The 24,038-nt window shown below is 42.7% G+C and overlaps 1 protein-coding gene and 1 non-coding gene across 4 annotated transcripts in view; one reads left to right on the forward strand and one right to left on the reverse strand.

Annotated features, from left to right (window-relative positions):
* Positions 1-1,036: 1,036 nt before the first annotated feature.
* LOC133510263 (cytosolic phospholipase A2 zeta-like) overlaps positions 1,037-24,038 on the reverse strand; it is a 101,632-nt gene continuing 78,630 nt past the window's right edge. For all 3 annotated transcript variants that reach the window (XM_061838083.1, XM_061838082.1, XM_061838081.1), the window contains 2 exons: positions 17,727-17,873; positions 1,037-2,805 (listed from right to left, as the gene is read on the reverse strand). In XM_061838083.1, coding sequence (XP_061694067.1) covers positions 1,982-2,805; positions 17,727-17,873 — 971 coding nt within the window. In that variant the 3' untranslated portion in view covers positions 1,037-1,981. The remainder of the gene's footprint in view (positions 2,806-17,726; positions 17,874-24,038) is intronic.
* trnaa-ggc (transfer RNA alanine (anticodon GGC)) lies at positions 12,326-12,398 on the forward strand. Its single transcript has one exon. It is a non-coding gene; the product is annotated as a tRNA-Ala (tRNA).

Raw genomic sequence — 24,038 nt, forward strand, 5'->3', positions numbered from 1 at the left:
TCCGAGTATAAGCCGAAAGGGTGATCTATTAGATGATTTGAACAAATGTAAGATAAGCAGGAGGATAATGTAGAAATAATTATAAATAGTTTTCAGTTACTGCTCTGCCTGCAATGAAAAAATGCCTTGCTCTGCTCCAATTCAGTTAGTGTTTCTGCCTGCAATGAAGAAATGCTTTGCTCTGCTCCAATTCAGTTACTGTTTCTGCCTGCAATGAAGAAATGCCTTGCTCTGCTCCAATTCAGTTAGTGTTTCTGCCTGCAATGAAGAAATGCTTTGCTCTGCTCCAATTCAGTTCCTGTTGCTGCCTGCAATGAAGAATGCTTTGCTCTGCTCTAGAAAACGTGGTCGCAAATGTAGGATAAACAGGGGGGAAATGTAGGAATAATTGTGATCATAATTATAATACATTTGCTTCCAATAAAGAAATGCTTTGATCTGCCCTAGATAACATGGCAGCCTCCTAGCAGGAGATAGCAAGAAAAAAAAGATCTAATCATCAGAACTGTTAGAACTGCTGCCTGTTAAAGAAATGATGACCACACATGTATTCAGCAATCTTCCACACATGCACACGCACATGAACAAACATGTACACCTTGTTTCAAACTGTTTTGCTTGTCATCTCCTTTTTGTAACATCCATGTAAATAAGGGGCATCTCAAAACTAAATAGAGGTGCTGAGGAGAGGATAACAGAGTGCAGTGGTGAATTGTACAACAGTTCCTCTCCTCTCTCCTTGCGAGACTTGAACTGGTGTCTTTGCTTCCTTTTTTGTCCTGTTTAATGAATGTGATTGGTGAACCTGACAACAGCGTCTGTGACTTCGCAAATTGAATGGTTGTACTGACCCACAAGCAGTCCCTGGTTAGGTAAAGCCTGACGCAATTGCTCAGTGTCTGCATTTTCGCGGGACTATCTGGAGGATTGGCATACCGCCAATAGATAGAACACAATGCAGACACACAGAGGGTGAACAATTACACAGGTTTGATTTAACCAAAAGAACACACAAACCAAAAGCACAATTTTTTGTATGTTTTTAATACAAGTCAGAATGGACCCATCTGTTTTTTCACCAGACATGATTTTGACGTATATGGCTTTTTGTAACTCCCGCCATGAAAATCCTCTCGAGGGATTTGTTGTGGAAAAACAGCAGAAAGTTATGTTATCAGCAGGAGCGCACTCAGGCGGCCTTGTGTGTTTATACCAGTTTTACCTGCGGAATGGTAGCTAGTTGTTCCTTCGCGTTAGCCAAAATGCCGGCTCATTGTATTACTGGATATTGCTCAAACAGTCAGGAGGATGGATTCCCTCTTCATACTTTTCCAAAAGACCCGGTTTGTCGTGAAAAATGGATTGCACAGGTACAAAGGACGAGAGCTTTGTGTGTTCAAAATGACAGGTAGGTGAGTATAGAGCTATAAACAAAAAATAGTTGGGTGTGGAGACATAATCCTTCTTTCAGCGAGCGACCGCCAGCTGGGCGGCCGGTTGCTCGCTCGCTTTTTAAATTTTTTGTATTTTTTGCTCGCAGCCAGCCGGTTGCCTGCACGCAATAGGAATCGGGGAGGCTGATGTTATTTAGATTTACATTGAAGTTAATAATGCAATATGCATTTTTAATTACAATATCTATTTTAGAATGTTTATAGGCACGTCACTTGCGCTTCAAGCTGCACCTAAATACAAGCAAGCCAATTGCTACCAGGTGGCACAAGAATGTCCCACCCACCAGTAAACTCGAGAGGACTGTGAAAAGAGGGAATGACATCCTCCGAAGGCAGAAAGACAGAACACGGCAAACACTGTTTCAAAATTGCCAGATGATTCTTGAATGTCACTTTGGTCATAAGCATTTGGCACATCCACACATTTTTTTTTCTTATTACCCTGCTCACACTTCTTAGTAAAATGGCATCCCAAAGGTGACATTGGTAAATTTTGAGCTTTTAAAATATCAAAGAAACCTGATGACTTATTTCTTGTCTTCATTTCTGTTTTCCCTGCCTATAATCTTGATGCATTGTCTGTAGAAGTTTACAAGCCGTGTCTGGCTCAGCTTGAATGCCATGGACATGATGGCCATGCCCGAAATGATGAAGAGTGAGGTGAGCATAAAAAACTTGGGATGATGAGGCACAATGTCTCCAAAACCAATTGTTGTGATTGTGATAAAACAGAAGTAGTAAGGGTCAAATCCTTTCATTTGTGTCTCCCACATTGGCAGAATCAACCCTCCAAAAAAAATGTATGTAAACACTATGAAAAGAATAAGCACAAATGGTACATTGAGTGTTTCCATAGTATCTCCGATTTCTGCTAAGTTCTGTATAGAAAATCCTTTGGGTAATGCTGGCATTTGATTCAGTTCTGGGCAGGAGATGCTCCTGAGCAGCGGACCAGTTCGTAGGAGATTCTCTTTGGCAACAATCTTCTCAAAGATCTCTCCGTTTTTTTGGAGCTGGATGGAATTAGATTTGATATTCACTTGACTTTGCAACACCTCCCGGATATTCTGTAGTTCATGAACCGCAACGTCATGGCTGAAAACAACGGTACCATCTTCCAGGGTCTGATGGTTTGACTCTCTTGCTTGCTTCTGAGCCCCTAGTCGGAACCAACTGTGTGAGCGCAGGACTTCGAAAAAGGCGTGAATATGAATATATGCTTTGGTCATCGTAGTAGCCAGGAAGTCACCAACATCAACCATGACTAAAAGCATTAGAGGAATTCCCACCATAGCATACAAGACACAGACCACTTTACCAGGTAGAGTAACTGGATAGATGGCCCCATAGCCTGAAAAGGACACAAAACAAAAGTAACAATTTGAGTGTTAAAAGTGCTCAAAAAGAAAAAATACTGGACAATATATAAACAATATAAAATAATAAAATATAAAAAAAATAATACATTCCTATAATAACAGCTTTTAATGTGCATTTTTAGGGCATGGAGATTTTTTTTCCTCTTTTTTGATGTTGTTTTATGTGCTGATTGGTGTGAGATAAAACAATTTTTGGACTCTTTAAGTTTGTGATTTAGCAGCTTCGTCTCTTAGTTTTGAAGGTCATGGCCAGGAATGGAAGGGGTACTTAATTATACTTGATGCTCTGGAATTAGCCCGACTTCAGGAGGTTTGCAAGAAGGGGGAGTGGGTACCCGAGGATCTTTTCTGCAGAGTACTTTATTCTGTTTAGAGCCTTTTTATCTGCAGTTTTGCAGTCTGCAAACCACACTAAGATGCAGTACATGAAGATGCTGTGTAAAATGCCTCCTTCCCAGCTTCCTTTCCACCATGATCCCGCTTAAGCAGTCTGACAAAGTAAATTGTCAACTGAGAAATGCTGACTTCTCAAAGATTCCAATAAACTGATTTCAAGCAACCACTTCCTGTTGGGAGGCAATTATCTACTTGAAACAAAGCACTCAAATGATGTGTTTTGTAGCTTTGACCGCATGATGTTGCTTTCAAAGAGTGAAATAAATCCTCAACACACAGAGGAAAATGTGCTTGTAACCCTTAATAAGCTCTCATGAGCTTTTTGTGGTGATGTGAAAGCATTCTTCTCTCTTCTTTGAATTGCGGGCTTCAGCCATTAGCCATTAGCTGAGTTAATCACTCATTTCACGACTGACTACCAACAGATTTATGAAATTTTTCAACTCTTAATCCATTGATTCATGCCAAAAGAAGGAATTGTAAAACTGAAACAACAAAAGAATAAATTTCATTACATACCACTTTGCAAAAAATTTCAAGTACTTGGCAATTAGAGCTTTATACTCCAATCGACTGGGCCAGGTCCTGAGGCTGAACCACTTTCTTCCCTCATGTGGCGTGTCATCTCTTTAAATGGACTCCTTTTACATCCTATCCAACGGTGTACAGTATAGTACTATGCGATAAAGTTGCCCACTTGACATCTATTTTGATATGGTCATTCTGAAAAAGGGAGGCCTTCACCTGTAGTCCCTTCTCAGGGTTTGTGATTTCTCCCCAAATGCGGTTTTGAATTTTTCCTTGTTGGACTGGGGGGTTAAGATCACAGGATGCTATACATCTTTGACAACACTGGGCCAGTGAAGCCCTTTGAGACTGTTGTGATTAAGGACTATAAACACAAACTGCTCAATCTAATAAAACGTAATATAAGAGCTGCATCAAAATTCCAGTAGTAATTCCAAAACATTTCAAAGACGAAAAAAAAAATATATATATGTTTTTGGAATTTAAATTTCACATTTTCGTAATTTTTATTTTGTAGAACATAATGATTATATCCCTCCACTCTGCTAAGTAAGATGTTAGAAACAGCTCTGTGTATGAGGGTACGTAGGTCTATATTAGCACAATGTACTAATACAAAAGTACTGTCAAATTTGGCTGTCAATAATACTAAGTTTTAAATGTATTTCACATTCAAAACTACTTTATACTTTTTTCATTGTTTCAGTTCCACAGTGAATTATGTTGATTTAAAAAAAAATGAAATTCATAAGCATCTACTGGCTTGTTCTTATCAGAACATATGGTACATTTCTAATTGCAGACAGCAATATCAGACCAACAAATAAATATGATGCTGAAGTAGTTTGTCTATCCATCCATCCATCCATCCATCCATCCATCCATCCATCCATCCATCCATTTTCTTAGCCACTTACTGTATCCTCACAGGGGTCGCGAAACTGCTGGAGCCTACCCAGCTGTCAACAGGCAGGAGGCAGGGGACACCCTGAACTGGTTGCCAGCCAATCACAGGGCACATAGAGACAAAGAGCCACAATCACAATCACACCTAGGGGCAATTTAGAGTCTCCAATTAATGTTGCATGCTTTTGGGATGTGGAAGGACGGCGGAGTGCCCAGAGAAAAACCACGCAGGCACAGGGAGAACATGCAAACTACACACAGGCGGATCTGGGATTGAACTGTGAGGCCAAAACTTTCCATCTTTGCCACCGTGCCACCCAGTTTGTCTATAAAAAGATAAATATTGAGGAATACGTAGGTCTTTTGTTAGCCCTCCTCAGATTCAAAAGGTTTTTATAAAGATGCTAACGGTATGACATTTACTGAATTCCATTTCATGAACTTTACTGAGTAAGCAATCCTGAAATTCCCCCAATGACGTCTACTATGCAGTGAAGACCATCTGTCTCTTCTCACATATTCTAACTACCCAATAGCAGCTGCAATTCCCACTGATGAAATCCACACTTTTTGTGGATCACAGCTTGATAGCAGAGCGTTCTCTCTCTGTCCGACACCAAATGTGTAAATGAATATTACCGAGCAAATTCTTTGTGAAATAATATCACATATCACATATCACATATTCATTTCTTATTAACTTATTACAAAAAAACAACAACAAAATATTTACACCAAAAATTCCTTGGAAGATCTTGCCTAATCTGGATGAACATTCACTTCTGGTTAATCACTTTGATTATTTTGTTTCTCAAATTTTGTTGTCATGATAACTGCTGCCAAATGCATCTGCAAACCTCAAATATGGCAGAAATAAATTATACTTTTTGTACGCTGTTTTTGATTCTACTTTTATTTTATATTTATTTATTTTTGTTGTTGTCATTCTTATCTTTATTTTTCTTCCCCCCCTTGTTTAAAATGTTTATTTCTTTGTATTCAAATTATTCTAATCATGTAAAGCACATTGAGTTATTTACCTTGTGTATGAAATCCGCAATATTAATAAATTTGCTTTGCTTTTCAATCTCAAGTTAAAAATGTGCCTCTGAAAGTTAAGGCAGAGTGTTTTATTGTCAGTTTTATATTGGTTAACTTTTTTACAGTTGTGTAACTGAAAAGTAAGTTGTTGACAAATTAGATGCTATTCACACTATGATACGACTGTATTGATTCACCTTTTTGGCGTTATCAATTTTAAGAGTGAGGAATTATTATTTAATACTTTTCCATTTTTAAATTTTGACAGTGCTATATTTATTCTTACATTCAAATGTTAAATTTTACTTAAAATGCCCTGTACACTAAATAAAGGAATAATAAAGACTGGTTTTGATCCCAATTGCCCTTTGTCAACCATCAAGACATTCAAGTTCCTGAGACTTACAATCTTTCAGGACCTGAAGCAAAGCAAAGCAAATTTATTTGTATAGCACATTTATGCACAGTAGTTGCGCTACACAAATACATTTTCTCTGATTTGCAATTCATCCATCCATCCACTTTTCCGGGTCAGATCATGGGGGCAGTAGCTTTAGCAGGGATACCCAGACTTCCCTTTCCCCAGCCACTTCATCCAATTCTTCCAAGGGAATCCCAAGGGGTTCCCAGGCTAGCTAAGAGACATAGTCTCTCCAGAGTGTTCCCTGAGTCTCTTTCCGGTGGGACGTGCCTGGAACACCTCACCAGGGAGGCATCCGGATCAGATGCCCCAGCCACCTCATCTGATTCCTCTCAATGCAGAGGAGCAGGGGCTCGACTCTGAGCCTCTCCTGGATGGCTGAACTTCTTACCCATCTCTAAGGGTCAGCCCAGACACCCTGCGAGGTAACTGAGTTCGTTTGCTTGTATCCAGGGTCTTGTTCTTTCGGTCACGACCCACACCTTGTGACCATAGATGAGGGTAGGAAGGTAGATCCACTGGTAAATTGAAAACTTCGGCTTTCGACTTAGCTCACTTGTTAGCACAACGGATCAATACAAAGTCTGCATAGCTGCAGATGCGTTACCAATCTGCCTGTTGATCTCCCGCTCCATTCTTCCATTACCTCGTGTACAAGACCCCAGGATACAGTGGTACCTCGGTTTTAGAATGTCTGTTTTCATGCAAATAGGTTTACGAAAGTTTCAAGATTTTTTGCTTTGGTTTTCAAACGAAAATCGTTATCCGAATGCCTCAACCAGCTGACCCACGACTATTGGTTATTGTGAATTTGAACCCACACCTGAAAAAAAAAAAAACAGAAAAGACGTAACGACCGCGCGCGATGCAACCAGTTGACCCACACACTCCTCTGCACGCGGACGTGTCCCGGAAGTGACTATTTTAAAATTCCTATTGAGTGATATTAACCCCCAATCATAGCTCCAAAGAAGGTGCTGAAAAAAGGAAAGTTGTACGTAAAACTATTGACTTCATGAAGGATTTAATAGCCGAATACAAATCTGGTGGGCATGTTTCTGAGCTATCGAAGAACTATAGCATGGCTAAATCGACGATCAGCACCATTCTGAAACAGAAGGATGTCCTCAAAGCAAGTGAAGTTGCTAAAGGAGCAACCGTGTTGACCAAGCAGAGGCCACAGATCTTGGAGGAAGTCGAAAAGTTGCTTCTTATTTTCGTAAATGAGAAGCAGTTAGCTGGGGATACTGTTGGCGAGGAAGGGATTTGCGCTAAAGCTAGAAATCTGTATACAGATTTAAAAAGAAAAGATCCTTGTCTAGTTCCTGAGGGCTTTGAATTCAAAGTAAGTCGAGGATGGTTCGAAAAAATTCTGCAAAAGAAGTGGGATACATTCCATTGTTCGCCATGGGGAGACTGCAAGTTCGGACCAGGCTGCCGCGGAAAAGTTCAAAGCCGAGTTTGCCTGTTTCGTCAAGTCCGAGGACTACCTTCCCCAGCAAGTTTTCAACTGTGACGAAACAAGCCTATTCTGGAAGAAAATGCCACGAAGGACCTACATCACCCAGGAGGAAAAGTCGATGCCAGGCCACAAGCATATGAAGGACAGGTTTACGCTTCTTTTATGTGGTAATGCTAGTGGTGATTGCAAGATCAAGCCGCTACCAGTGTACCATTCTGGGAAAGACATTTGAAACAGTTGATTGTTTTGCATTGCTTTTTTCTTTTGTTTCATTAACCTTACCTGTAGTTGCAAGTAAATTTTTTCTGTGCAAATAAAAAACAATTATTCCCCCCCCCCTCATTATTGCTTGTTTAAAGTTATTCTGCACTTTTGTTAATCAAAAAAGATACGGCGATGCACTCCCAGCCCAGCATACTCTACTACTAAAGCATACATTTTAAGCAAAAAATGAATACATTTCTTAAATGATTTAATTATATAATGTATTTCTACTATGGAGTTTACTATCAGGAAAAGCTTAAAAATGCTTTAAAAAAAACAATTTTTTAGGCTTAGAACGCATTATTTCATTTTCCATTACTTGTAATGGGAAAACGTGCTCTGGATTTCGAATGTTTCACTTTTCAACCAGAACTTCTGGAACGGATTGTGGTCGAGAACCAAGGCACCACTGTACTTGAACTCCTCCGCTTGGGGCAGGATCTCATCCCTGATCTGGAGAGGGTATGCTACCCTTTTCCAACTGAGGATGATGGTCATACTTGGAGGTGCTGATTCTCATGCCAGCTCCTTCACAGTTGGCTGCAAACCACTCCATTCAGCATTGCAGATATTGGCTTGATGAAGCCAGCACAACCACATCAGCTGCAAAAGGCAGAGATGCTATACTGAAACCCTAATCCTCTTTTTCCTTCTGATTGTTTGGGAACAACTGCATCCTTTCAGCTTTGAGTTGTGTAAACATTGCTACTATTTTCTTTTGGGCCGGCGATTGACATACACAGTAAAAAAAAGTTGGCCGCTGATAACCCCTTGTCTCTTTAGACAAAAACTGTATGCCTTGTGAAAATGTTTGCGCTCTTAAAAAGCACAGAAGTTTTCAATGAAACTCACAGATAGGGCAGTACACACATCGGTTAACCAATTATTTAAGTCACAGAGCCTCAAGAAACAATCTCCAAATTGTATAATTGGGAGAGAGCCGCTTATAAAAACCTCAGCATCCAAAAATTGCATTTTTGTTCAGAGATCACTGAAATCTTGTTTCACAACCTCTAATTTCTGCTTGAATGGGTATAATTACAGATTTCATGCTTGGGTGCTGATTAGTCATCTCAGGGATTTTCTAAGAGATATCAGACACCGTGTCATTGGCAAAACAATACTTTGGTGAACTATCCTAGTTATTTCATCCTGGCACCTGTCACACAATCCCAAAAAAGTGTTGTGAAGTTGAACAACCACAAGAACCAGTCCAGAAAATGCTCAAAGACACAAAAATATGTCAAAGGATAAACACTATATTTGGCGATTGATTTAGCACTGGGTTGACAAAAACTGGGATATGGTCTGGTGATCTTACCAGATTCTTCTGTGTCCCTCCAACCATCGCATAAACCAAAACAGTGTTATCGAATGAGCAAATATACACAAACATTCACGTCAGTAGATAAACGCTATCCTCAATCGATCTAATGTAGTCTCAGCCACATGAAAACATAAGGTGCATTTCAAGCACTCCTGAAGCATCAAAAGCAAAGCTACTCCCTCTCAAAAATTCAAAATATTCTCAAAAAGTAAAGCAAAGATAAAAGTAAAAAGTAAAAATGTAAGAACAGGCGGAAAACCAGTAAGTTAATCTTCCAGAATCAAACAGAGTCACCTTAGTGGAGCGGCGTCTGACGTCACTTCCTCACATATAATGAAATCTGAATAATATGTGCAATTGGAAAGCTGAAGTGGGAGTTCAACATCAACAGCAGAGGATGTACTGTACCTTGTGAAAGTATTCGGCCCCCTTGAACTTTTAAAACTTTCGCCACATTTCAGGCTTCAAACATAAACATATACATTTTTTTTTGTCAAGAATCAACAACAAGTGGGACATAATCGTGAAGTGGAACGTAAAGAATTGTATATTTTATATTTCAGTCTCTTTATGTGCAAAACTGTTGGAGACATACCCCAAGAGACTTACAGCTGTAATTGCAGCAAAAGGTGGCGCTACAAAGTATTAATGCAAGGGAGCCGAATAATAATGCATGCCCCATTTTTCAGGTTTTTATTTGTTAAAAAAGTTTAAAATATCCAATAAATTTCGTTCCACTTCATGATTGTGTTCCACTTCTTGTTGATTTTTGAATGCTTAATTCTATATCTTTATGTTTGAAGCCTGAAATGTGGTGAAAGTTTGAAAAGTTCAAGGGGGACGAATAATTTAACAAGGCACTGTACTTCCTGGGGCTTCTGAGAAGGCACAGCCTGCCACAGGAGAGCGAGTTCTCAGTTCTCCACAGTCATCGAATCCGTCCTGTGTTCTTCCATCACAGTCGAGGAAGGGGCTATCAAACATCCATTGACCCTAACCATTTATCGTCGGGGCGCTGCAGCCTATCACAGTTGACTTAGGGCAAAAGGTGGATCTAAAGTCTAAACTAGTTGCCAATCAGTCACAGGGTGCATATAGACGGACAGCCATTCACACTTAAAGTCACACTGTCACTGAGTGGGAACTGAACCCATGCTGCCATTACCAAAGTCTGGTGAGTTTACAGCTACACCATCAGTGACTTAACTGCAATGACAACAAAAACAAGCAGCTTCTTTCCTTAAAATTCCATTGTAACATGCTGACAATTTTGTCTTGCGATTGTCTCATCTCTGTCGGGTAAATTATATATTACTTGTGGACTCAGTGTCGTGGCCTTTCCACACTGCAATATGTGCATATCCGTTGTTGACCAATACTGGGCACTCATGTGCTTTTGCAGCATCTGCATCACTTGCATAATTGACATTGTCCCAGATTATCGCACTACGAGTCACTTTAAACTGGATTAATTTCTTGAAGGATGGCATGGTGTATCAGATGGAAAGCATTGGCCTCACAGTTCTGAGGTCCCGGGTTCAATCCCGGACCCGCCTGTGTGGAGTTTGCATGTTCTCCCCCTGTACCTGTGTGGGTTTTCTCCGGGCACTCCAGTTTTCTCCCACATCCACAAAAGATGGAACATTAACTGAAGATTCTAAATTGCCCCCAGGTGTGATTGTGAGTGCGGCTCTTTGTCTCGATGTGCCCTGCGATTGACTGACAACCAGTTAAGGGTGTACCCTGCCTCCTGCCCATTGACAGCTAGGATGGGCTCCAGCACTCCTGTGACCCTTATGAGGATAAGCGGCTAAGAAAATGAATGAATGAATAACTTCTTGAAGTCTTTGTGGTCTTTGCACAATCCCCATTGCACCAGACTATTGATCTATCAGTCATTTTAAACTTACAGAGCCCCAGACCTGACGTGAATAAAGAAATACTAGTTCTTGTGCACAAACTACTAATAAGCACAAACTAGTAATAGTCTTCTACATACTTGAGGACGATTGCACAACTGTCAAAAAAAAGTATCAGCATTACTACGTGGTAACCTTTTATTGCACAATGACTTGTTTTTTCTGTCTTTATTTCCCAAAAAATGCTGTCAATTCACTGTCTGTTGTCATACTTGAACTACTGGAGACAAATTCCTCGTCTGTTTGCCAAGATTACAAAATAATTTCCAAGCCATTAAATATACCTGTACTGTGAAACAGCAATCTGGAGAACCAGCAGATTAGGGTGAACGCCCTCGTACCCTTGTCAGCCAAGCGGCTGGGAGGGGGAGAATCAAACCTGCCACACCAACAAGCCACCAGACAGCGGACGGCTGGGCAGTGCACGAGACTGGAAGCTGCTGGCAGACCTGGGCAAGAAGCTTTGCTTTCCATCTGAGATTGCAACTACCACCCTTAGACCAGCTCTAGTGCTTTGGTCTGCCTCTCTCAAGCTCGTCAACATCAATGAGCTCACAGTGCCCTGGGAGGGGGCTGTCATGGAGGCGTATGAGCGGAAGCGGCTGAGGTATGCAGGACTTGCGGCCAAAGTGGAACAGCAAGGCTGGAGAGCGGAGGTACCCCCGGTGGAAGTTGGCTGCCAAGGGGTTATAGCCTCCTCAGCAGCTAGGCTATGCAGAGAGATGGGAGACCGAGGGAATGCCCATTGGCAGTCAGCCAGAGATCTCTCAAAGGCAGTGGAAAAGGCCAGAGTGTTGTGGGCCTATCAGCAAAACAGTTGATGATGGAAGGAAGCCCACTTGATAACCCGTAGAGTGCCATCACTTATTTCAACATACCACAGAGCCTCATCAGTAGTTTACGATAAAAACAAAAAGACTTATTTTTTTAGTCATGTGTGGCTGTCAGATCAAATAGAATGGAAGCTCTGTATCCCTTTTCTGCCAGAACAGTTTTATTGTGTCATATTGGAGTTTCAAGGCTTCCTCTGTGATTTTCTTTTTTTAAATATCGTAAGTGATGTTTATTGAGAGTCGAAAAGTCAAACAAAAGAAGTTTTTTAGAGGGGGGAAAAACAAAAACAAACGACAAAGTGCTGATTACACACAAAAACTGAAATAAAAAAATATATCATTACATATCTACAACCAACCAAATTTAAATGTATATATTGCCTGGGCCTGTAGGAGGCCCTGTAGCTCAGTGGTTAGAGCGCTGGTTTGGCAAACCAGGGGTTGTGGGTTTGTATCCCAGTGGGGCCTCCACTCCCTGAGAAGGGTTGCGTCAGAAAGAGCATCCGGTGTAAGAAAAAAAAATGTGCCAAACATATATGTGCGTTCATCTGAGATGATACGCTGAGACAAGCCAAAAGAAACTTTTTTGCCTGGGCCTGTAGCTGTATACCAGGGGTTGGCAACCTGTGGCTCTTGAGCCGCATGTAGCTCTTTAACACCGTCCTAGTGGCTGCCTGGAGCGGTTTAAAAAATAATATATGAAAATTGAAAAAGATGGGGGAGGAAAATGTACTTTTTTGATTTAATGTGATTTCTGTAAGACAAACATGACACAAAAATTCTTAGTTTTCCAATGCTGTAAAAATGTGGAATAAATATTAATGTCAACATTTCTGTCAACGAAGATTTGCATCATAGCCTGCAACACGTGCTTCTTTGAGCTTGGCGTCGCAGGTGGCTGTTCCAAATAAACCGGTGGGTGTGTGAAAGGCCATGGATCGCAAAGGGAAAAAGAGAAAGGAGCAGGAGAACAGAGGATTCAACACTTCTTGGGCTGAATCATTTGCTTTCACTGCCAACATCAAAGGTTTGCCTACTTGTTTGCTTTTATAATGAGAATTTGTCCAATAATAAAAAGAATATTGTGCAAAAAATATTTCCATGGAAGGCATGTTACATCTGCAGTCGAGTACTTTGTTGGGAGTGAAAAAGTCATTCCCCAGAAAGCCCAGCTTGCCCAAAGGCACAAATGGAGTGAAACTGAAAGCCTCGGATGACCCAAAAAACTTGTTTGAAACATGAAGTGCTCTTCCGGACAGTTATAGGAACAAGAAGAAATTCCGAGTATTAGCCGTCATTGGATCAACATACCTGTCCAAGCCGATATTCTAAAATGAACTACATTCAATCCAAACTCTGTACTGCAATTGCCTTATGGGCAAGAGGATGCAGTCATGTGTTAAGATTAAAGTTAACATTTTCCCTGCCCGAGTTTGAGAAGTTCTCCAGTAATGTCAATAAACAGAAATGACATTCAAGGGGTAAGAATACAATTATGACATAAGCACATATTTAGAAACAAAGTGGCTGTTAATAAGATGGCTTCTTTTTTGTCAGTATATATTTGGAATGACATCGAAGGATATTATTGTTTTGTTGTTCAGGTCTGAGTATGGCTGTGTCGTAGTGTGCGTGACAGAAGAGAAAATCCTGTGTTTTACCTTGCACTCACATAGCATTCGCTGAAAACTATAGAAGATAATGCACGGAAATCCAAATTAAACTATTATTTAAATTTTATATACTTTACCTTTTCAAAAGCCTGATGTTTTATTGTTATAGTTGAAGGCTGCATTTTATTAGGGTTAGGAGGTCTGAAATTACAGGAGGAATGTTGTTGTTTTAATCCTCAATATAAATATGACATAAATGTTTGATTATATTTCCACAATTTTATCAATGCAACGACACATAACGTATCAACAATGGAAGTTTAACTTAGTGTGCATTATTGTCTCCAGGATGCGCTGCAGGAAGAATAAACATTGAATCATGAATGTTTATTATGTCTTTTGGATTGTGGACGGAAAGACAAACACCATATGTTGCCTTCATCATACATCTTATATACTCATTTTTTTTTTTTTTTTTGCGGCTCCAGAGAGTTGTTTTTTGTATTTTTGGTCCAATATGGCTCTTTAGCCATTTTTGGGTGCTGACCCAGGCACTACACCCTGTGAGGGAAGGACATGACCAGATAGGATACGATAAGGACACGTAAAGACGCATGCAGGACAAGGGTTGTGAATTCAGATATTATTTGTCTCATTTGTCTGTCATGATCCCACCAGTCCAGCCCTGGCTGTGCGGGTGCCCGCGCGATGGCGCTGATTGGGAGGCGCACACCTGCGCCTCATGCTGGCTGATTGGCCCCGGTGTATATAGGACCATGGGAACGACTGGTCCGGCGCTAGATCGTTACGGTTCATGCCCCGTTCCAGCACTCCTGTATCTCTGATCGTTTTCCCGTCTGTACCGACCTCCGCCTGTTCTCCGACCGACCCTGTAAGCCTCACTCCTTTGATATTCCTGCCTGCTTTGATCAATCTCTTGTGTACCGACTCCTGCCTGCCTATGGACCTGCTCTCCACGCCCGACGTCCTGACTACCACTGCTGCACCTGACTGCCTGCCCGATCCCCGACCTTGGAATAATAAACGTTTTTCCCAAATTACGTCTGCGTCTCCCGACTCCTGCATTTGGGTCCTACCTCAGTCTCGATGGGTCGTGACAGAATGATCTGGCCAAAACAGGACCCAGCAGGAAAGACCCGGCGTCGCCAGGACTGACGCAAGGTTCGATCCGGGTAGGCTCCATGACGTCCTTCGCTTCTGTGTCACACGCTCCGCCGGCGAGCTATGAATACGTCCTGACCACGACCCGTCCAGCACTTCATATTCTTTTGGACTGATTTTTCGGACTATGAGGAGGACCCTGATTTATATGACCGGCTGCCTGACTACGACTCAGATTATTTCGATTATGAATCTCTTCGCCCGATCGTTAATCCCAGTTAGTTTTTTTCACCTCCCCGCGTCTCCAGCTCCCGAGTGTCTTCACCCTGTAGGTCCGAGTTCCCCAATCCTTTTGTGGGAACTCGATTGGCCATCTGCCTGGGACCTCTGCGTGGCGGCCAGAGGAGATGCCCAGGCTGGGCGCTCTCTTGTGCCTCCCGCTGCGTGGCAACATAGACGCCGTTCTCGTCCACCCACTCCTCACCGGCAACGGTTAAACCGGCAGACCCGCAGCTGGTGGTGAAGCTTCCAGCCCAGAGGGAGGAGGGGCCACTAAATCACGAGGTGTTCTACCGCGAAATGTGGGCGGAGATAGAGCGGCAGAGAGTCGCACTGGTGGTCCTCACGGCCCAGGTCCAGCAAGGATTAGAGAACCAGACAAGTTATGCTGACATCGGAGTAGCAACGGACCCGCTACCAAGCAAGGCTCATGTCGCTGTCGCAACGGATCCGCTCCCGAGATACGCCCACGTTGCAGTTTCAACAGACTTGCTGCTGACTCATGCTCACGCGGCAGTGGCAACTGATCCACTCCCGAGACACACCCACGTTGCGGCTTTAACTGACTTTCTGCCTCCTCTCGCTTACACTGCGGTGGCCACTAATCCGCTACCGAACCAAGCGCACGTTGCAGTGGGAACGGATCCGCCACCTTGCCACGGCCATGTCGCGGTTTTGGCTGTTTCACTGCAGGCTCACGCGGCGGTGACCACTGATCCACTGCCGAGCAGAGCTCACGTGGCAGTGGAGACTGATCCGCCGCCCCCTCACGTTGCTGTCCAGGAGTACCGGTGGCGACCGGTCCGCGTCCGCTCTAAGCTCCTGCTTCGTCAGCGACCGGTCCGCAGTCACCCCCTGTTCCTGCTTCTACGGCGACTGGCACGCCCACACGCTCCCATCCAGGAGGTGGTGATGGCGTCGCCACTGCCCCACATTCCCGTCTGAGAGTTGGCGATGGTTTGGCAGCATCCTCACGTTGCTGTCCAGGAGGTGGTGATGGCGCCGCCGCCTTCTCACGTTCCCGTGCAGGAGATGGCGATGGCACCGCCGCCGCCTTACGTTCCCGTCTAGGAGGTGGTTCCCCAGCCGCTTCACGTTGCTGTCTGGGCAGGCAGTCAGGTGCAGCAGTGGTAGTCAGGACGTCGGCCGTGGAGAGCAGGTCCACGGGCAGGCAGGAGTCGGTACATATGGTAAAACGATCAGATATACGGGAGTGCTGGAACGGGGCATGAACCGCAACGATCTGGTGCCGGACCAGTCATCCCCATGGTCCTATATACACCGGGGCCAATCAGCCAGCATCAGGTGCAGGTGTGCGCCTCCCAATCAGTGCGGTCGCGCTGGCATCCGCACGGCCAAGGCTGGACCGGCAGGATCATGACATTGTCGTCCATTGTTATTTTTTCCTTGTTTTACATGTTTTATTTCTTTGTATTTTAATGTTTGTAATCATATAAAGCACATTGAGTTACCTTGTGTATGAAATGTACTATACAAATAAATTTGCTTTGCCTTTCTTTTGCAACAAATTTGTGGCCCCAAACCCAGTGAAAGAGTCCCAGGGGTGTGTGCCTGCGGACACTTACAAGTGTAATGACACTGTTTTGCATGCACAAGACTGAGAATAACATTCCACGGAAGCTGAGGACCCCACCAAATCAATCAAGAGCACGATCGGACCCAGGCGCCTATCGGAGAGCCACCCAGTAGACCGGACACATGCCACAGTAAGGGACCCAGAGCAGTCCGCCGGTACCCCTTAGGTGCCCTGCTAACTGGCCACCCAGCCACATAGCCACCCCACTCATCACAAGCCCACACACATCACAAGATGGGATGAATTGTCTCTGTAAGGCCAATTTATTTTGGAATTACACAAGGAGTACCACAGCTTCTCTCCCTTGTGATGGTTTTGCAGTTTTGGACAGAAAAAAATCTTTGTCGTGCTTGCCCAATCTGTCCCCCTGCATCCTATTTTTGTCAATGGTGATGTAAAATGTGATTCCGTAGCCGTTAGGAACATAATGTAAACATAACACAAAGTGTGGAGGTTGACAACACATAACAGTGTCAAACGTACAACTCGTGGGTCAGAACCGGCTTCTCTGGGGGAATAATCCATCCTGCAGCCACTGATCTGTGCATCACTCAAGTTTTAGACTATTTATATGAATAGACTCTTACTTTTAAACTCATGTTTTTATGTTGAACCATGTACAATAGAACCGGAAGTGCTGTTAGTCGCATTAAGTGTCATGCAAGAAGCCGAGAGAAAAAAGATCGGTGCAGCGAGGCACCCCTCTAATTAATGCAATAAGAAAGTGAGACATTGTGAAGCAATCCCAATTTGTGGATCATATCATGTATTTTTTGTTTTGAAATTTCATGTGCAGTTAAAAATTTTGTGAAGTTAATTGGGACATGGGTCTCGCAAAGCCAGGATAAACATGGCTTTGACTCGTCTGGCAAATTGGCCAATGCGCAACTCGACTTACGATTGCATGAAAATCTGAATCTACTGGGATTTGCACACCATTCCATATGCACTGCCTTTGAAAATATATTCAATGTCATTATAAAGACAGCTTACAATTTTGTTTGAGTTGGCCTTTTATTAGACTGAATATTTGCTGCCTATATGAATTTTATGCAAACAATAAGAAGTTGCAAAATGAGCTACACTGTGGTTCTCCCTCACCATGCATTTCTATCTTTGTGAGTAATCATTTTAGGGATGGCTAATCCATACTTATTAATTAGTAAGGAATTCAACATAACTTACCAACTGTTGAGAATACTGTGCACACGAAGAACATGGAGCCAAAGAAGGTCCAGCTTTCGGGTTGCTGGAGCCATGAGGTCTGAAAACCATCTTTAATCATAAGTTCCATCTCCTTGACTATGTCTTGGTGGGTGTATGATGCGTTATCTATAATTAAGAAAACTAAGTTTAGATTATTTGTGTGTAAAGAATACGTAACCTGATCAGCAAATTCTGGATATGGATAAGCTTGTTGGATATGGATAAGCTTGTTAACCTGCAAAAAAATACACACTCCATGCAGTAGATTTGATTCAGAATTCGAGAAACGCAATTTAGATAATAGTAAATGAAACAATCAGTATTAACTGTCAAACGTACTGGTGAGATGCTGGACATGCCGGATAATTTGTCCCAGAAAGTAATGGTACTCCTGTTTGGTGGGGGGTGCTCTCCCTTCAATGTATTGGAACAAAAGAGCACCCAGCGCTGCGTAAACCACCAGAGACAGGCACAGCATCATGTGAGGAAGCAGCTTCCAAAACCGTGCAATATACGCATTGGGCTCGCAGACGGGGCTTATTGCTTGCTTGTCTGGTGCAGATTTCATTTTCTCCCTCCTCCTATGTCCTTTTCTTCTTCCACCGTTGCACAAACTCTTGACAGTTGGCGTTGGAAGTGTCTCTGCTCCCGTCTTGCCGTGATGTACCACTAATTTGCTCTGGGTCTGCCTAGACAGCGTGCGCGCGCGCGCGCAGGCACACGAACAAACATACACAAACACACACGCACACACACGCACAATAAAGACACCACTGACACATCCACTATGAACGTGTTAAGTGTATCGCTGCGTTAGCGCATGGCAGAGAAAACACTTGTACTTCTTTGGAAATCCAGCACAGTAAAAGGCCTAGTGCTATGGTTATACAATATATGTATTTTTAAAAAAATCTTACAATTGTAGCGCCTTTACAGCCTCAGCGATGTCCACACTTCATTCAGATTATACGTATCTGCACCTTTTTTTTTTTTCCAGGATCAGCTCCAATAGTTAATGAGTTTGTTCTTCTTTCTGGCTCTTTGGTTTTCCTAACCCTCCCCTTAACACAAAATTGTAAAAATTGGAAAAGTCTCTTTTGTGTTATTCTGGTAATTACTAATTAAAAAAATACATGTAGAAGTACAAATTGTACGAATCTAAAACAGCAGCAAAGGACAGTTGCAAGAATACATCATTGCAGATCAACAATGGGCCGCATATTGGGTGTCATCAGTGCTAATGCTTACTAAACAGGATCTTCAAAGCCATTGCATGAGACATCATGTTTGCATCATTGTCTTTGTGTGTGACATATGTTTTTTCTTCCTCTACATAATGTCATATTTATATTGTACCATCCATTGTTTATTCAGGAACAGTAACAATATTGAATTGACGTAGTTGTGAGAGAGTATTGTTAAAAGGATCGACTCGCTTTACCATATTGCAACTGCTTGGACCAGAGTTGGAAAGTTCTTTATCCCAATATTGAATTGGAGTACAGTATCAAGATCAGGGATGAGAAAAATACATGTCATCCAACAGGGATATTAATTGAATAATCAGTTCAATGGGCCCTTGGTTTACGAGGAAGTTTTCGTCATATGGTGTCAACATAATTCAAATTCCTACGGACGTCGGTATGTGCCTGTTGTTGATGACTCACTCACCTAATGTAACTGCATTAAAGTCATTATTCCATGAAATATCTGTATAAAAAGTCACTGATAGTGCGGTGGTACGCTTGCTGGACAATGGAACAGGCAGCATGAGTTGCAGATACTATAGCTCCCTGTAACACTTGAACTGAAAAAGCAGTGTTGGACATGGATAGATGGAGTATATGAAAAATACTTTTAGGCCATTGCTCAACCCCATCTAATTTTTGAAATGTTTACCTTCACTATGGTGTGCTGGCGGCTAACCTTAGCTGACTTCAGGCAAGAGGCACTGTACACCCAAAAATTGTTGCCAGCCAATCACAGGGCACATATGGAAAGACCAGTCAAATTCACATTTACACATTTACATTTACAGACAATTTGGAGTCTTTGGGGTGTGAGAGGTGACGTCTCCCCCCAGACCAAAGCACACAGATCCCAGAAGGGACAACCCGGTGCCCCCGCAGGAAGAAGAGGTGGCGAGCGCAGAGGGTCGGACGGAACGGAGAGAAGAGGAGAAAGCAAAAAAGGAGCCCCACCAGCAGCAAGAGTGACGACCCAGAAGGACACCAGCCGGTGCCACCCCAGCACCCACGGGATATGGGTGAGTCACCATTACACAGCCAGTATTCCCAGGGAAGTCACCCGCATGGTCCAATCCCAGAGGTCAGGATTGAGTGAAAAAAACGTCTCACCCCGACAGAAACTGGAACTGTAAACATAGGGATCTTCTTTTTCTTTCGTCTTGTCCGGTTAGGGGTCGCCACAGTGTGTCATCTTTTTCCATCTGAGCCTATCTCGGGCATCCTCCTCTCTAACACCCACTGTCCTCATGTCCTTCCTCACAACATCCATAGACCTTTTCTTTGGTTTTTCTCTTGCTCTTTTGCCTGGCAGCTCCATACTCAGCACCCTTCTACCGATATACTCACTATCTCGCCCTGAACATGTCCAAACCATCGACGTCTGCTCTCTCTAACCTTGTCTCCAAAACATCCAACTTAGGCTGTGTATCTAATGAGGTCATTTCTAATCCTATCCAACATGTTGACACCAAGCGAGAACCTCAGCATCTTCATTTCTGCTACCTCCAGTTCTGCTTCCTATTGTTTCTTCAGTGCCACCGTCTCTAATCCATACATCATGGCCGGCCTCACCACTGTTTTACAAACATGGACCTTCATCCTGGCGGGTACTCTTCTGTAACATAGAATACCAGACACCTTCTGCCAACTGTTCCACCACACTTGGACCCGTTTCTTCACTTCATTACCACTCTCCATTGCTCTATATTTTTGACCCCAAGTATTTGAAGTCGTCCACCTTCGCTATCTCTTCTCCCTGTAGCCTCACTCTTCCCCCTCCACTTTTCTCATTCACGCACATATATTCTGTTTTACTTTGGCTAATCTTCATTCCTCTCCTTTCCAGTGAATGAGAGAAGAAAATCCCCACTCCATGCATGTGTTGTCTCACCGTGCAAACCGATCTAAAATATATGGGGGAATAAAAATAGAGGTCATAATAATAACAATTATGACATTAGCTAAATAAATAGAATTAATACTGCGACACCAACAACCCTGACAACAAAGACAACAAAAGTCAAAAGTCTATTTTCACCTTTAGGAAAGTATTCTGGGTATTGTCAGAAGGCACCTTACTCAGGCAAAGAAATCAAGAGATTTAGCATCTTAAGGAAAGTTGACCACTTGTCTACGAATATATGTAATTGATTTTTTCGTTTTGCTGATATTTTTTCAAACTCAAAATAATCAATGATGATATTCAGCCACTGATTAATGTGAATGACTTGTTTGTTTTTCCTGTTTAATAGAATTGTTTTCCAAGCAATTGTTAACTTGAAAAGTAATGATTGTGTATATTTATTTGGAAGGTCGATTAAGCTTAAGTTGCCAAGTGTACACAATCTAAAGCTCAAAATATGAGATAGTTTTTGTGTAACCAGTCCAGAAGCATCGAACTTGAATGTATTCCATATAAAATAGATACCTAGTGTATTTTGGGTGGGACCAAGTTTCAGTCTGTTTAGTAAAACCCTAACCCAAAAGACAACAATTGAGGCAAAGCAATACATTTTGTGAATCTGCATTGCACTTGATCTTGTTTTAAATCTTTCAAAGTGATTGAAAGCATATTGCTATTCCTGTAAATTGATGCTTATATTGAAGAAACAATTTAAAATTTGAAAGAAACAATGAGACAAGGTCTCGATTGACAGCAGAAGCTCCCGGAAGACTGGACTACGACAGCCAAGGTAATCAGAGAGACAGGCAGGAGAGTACTTGGTGTGTCTTGTGATAGGAAAGGGGAGAAGGAGACTTGGTGGTGGAACCCCAAAATACAGGGAGTCATACAAGGAAAGAGATTCGTGACGAAGAAGTGAGACACTGAGAGGACTGAGGAGAGGCGAAAGGAGTACATCAAGATGCGACGGAGGGCAAAGGTAGAGGTGGCAAAGGCTAAACAAGAGGCATATGAAGACATGTACACCAGGTTGGACACGAAAGAAAGAGAAAAGGATCTCTACAGGTTGGCCAGGCAGAGGGATAGAGATGGGAAGGATGTGCAGCAGGTAAGGGTGACTAAGGATAGAGATGGAAATGTGTTGACTGGTGCCATTAGTGTGCTAAATAGATGGAAATACACTTTGAGAAGTTGACGAATGAAGAAAATGAGAGAGAAGGAAGAGTTGAAGAGGCAAGTGTGAAGGACCAGGAAGTGGCAATGATTAGTAAGGGGGAAGTCAGAAAGGCACTACAAAGGATGAAAAATGGAAAGGCAGTTGGTCCTGATGACATACCGGTGGAGGTATGGAAGAAATTTGGAGAGATGGCTGTGGCGTTTTTGACCAACTTATTCAACAGAATACTAGCGGGCGAAAAGATGCCTGAAGAATGGAGGAAAAGTGTTCTAGTTCCCATTTTTAAGAACAATGGCAATGTTCAAAGCTGTGGGAATTATAGAGGAATAAAGTTGTTGAGCCACACAATGAAGTTATGGGAAAGAGTAGTGGAGGCTAGACTCAGGACAGAAGTAAGTATCTGCGAGCAACAGTATGGTTTCATGCCTAGAAAGAGTACCACATTTGCATTATTTGCCTTGACGATGCCAGTGGAAAAGTACAGAGAAGGTCAGAAGGAGCTACATTGTGTCTTTGTGGACCAAGAGAAAGCCTACGACAGAGTACCAAGAGAGGAACTTTGGTACTGCATGCGTAAGTCTGGTGTGGCAGAGAAGTATGTTAAAATAGTACAGGACATGTATGATGGCAGCAGAACAATGGTGAGGTGTGCCATAGGTGTGACAGAAGAATTTAAGGTAGAGGTGGGACTGCATCAGGGATCAGCTCTGAGCCCCTTCCTGTTTGCAGTGGTAATGGATAGGCTGACAGATGCGGTTCGACTGCAATCCCCTTGGACCATGATGTTCGCAGATGATATTGTGATATGCAGTGAAAGCAGGGAGCATGCAGAGGAACAATTAGAAAGATGGAGACATGCACTGGAAAGGAGAGGACTGAAGATTAGCCGAAGTAAAACAATATATGTGCATGAATGAGAAAGGTGGACAGGGAACCCCAACTGGCCTCATGTCTTCCCTCACCACATCCATAAACCTTCTCTTTGGTCTTCCTCTCGCCCTTTTGCCTGGCAGCTCCATCCTCAGCACCCTACCACCAATATACTCACTCTATCGCCTCTGAACATGTCCAAACCATCGAAGTCTGCTCTCTCGAACCTTGTCAGCAAAACATCTAACTTTGGCTGTCCCTCTAATGAGCTCATTTCTAATCCTACCCAACCTGGTCACTCCGAGCGAGAACCTCAACATCTTCATTTCTGCCACCTCAAGTTCTGCTTCCTGTTGTTTCTTCAGTTCCACCGTCTCTAATCCGTACATCATGGCCGGCCTCACCACTGTTTTGTTAACTTTGCCCTTCATCCTAGCAGAGACTCTTCTGTCACATAACACACCAGACACCTTTCGCCAGCTGTTCCAACCTGCTTGGACCCGTTTCTTCACTTCCTTACCACACTCACCATTGCTCTGGATTGTTGACCCTAAATATTTGAAGTCATCCACCCTCGCTATCTCTTCTCCCTGTAGCCTCACTCTTCCCCCTCCACTTTTCTCATTCACGCACATATATTCTGTTTTACTTCGGCTAATCTTCATTCCTCTCCTTTCCAGTGCATGTCTCCAGCTTTCTAATTGTTCCTCTGCATGCTCCCTGCTTTCACTGCATATCACAATATCATCTGCGGACATCATGGTCCAAGGGGATTCCAATCAGTCAGTCCTTGGAGCTCCATGGTCTTTTTATATCCCTGGAAATCCCAACAACCCATATTTCACATACAAAAAAAAAATAATACATTTCTATAATGTGATAATATACCAATATAACAACAATCCCAAAGACAATTTTATTCCTACTGTTAAGCGCCAATTCTCAACAAAAATATTACCTTTGTAATTGTTGCTGTTGTTGTTGTTAGGCAACTTCATGAAATATAATAGCAGCCTGTGAGGCTAAGGTGTTTATGTCATCTTGATTGGATTGCATTTTTCTAACTAACTTTGGAACGACTCCTTTGGATAACA

The sequence above is a fragment of the Syngnathoides biaculeatus genome, chromosome 12, assembly GCF_019802595.1.
Source record: "Syngnathoides biaculeatus isolate LvHL_M chromosome 12, ASM1980259v1, whole genome shotgun sequence".
Taxonomy (NCBI): Eukaryota; Metazoa; Chordata; class Actinopteri; order Syngnathiformes; family Syngnathidae; genus Syngnathoides; species Syngnathoides biaculeatus.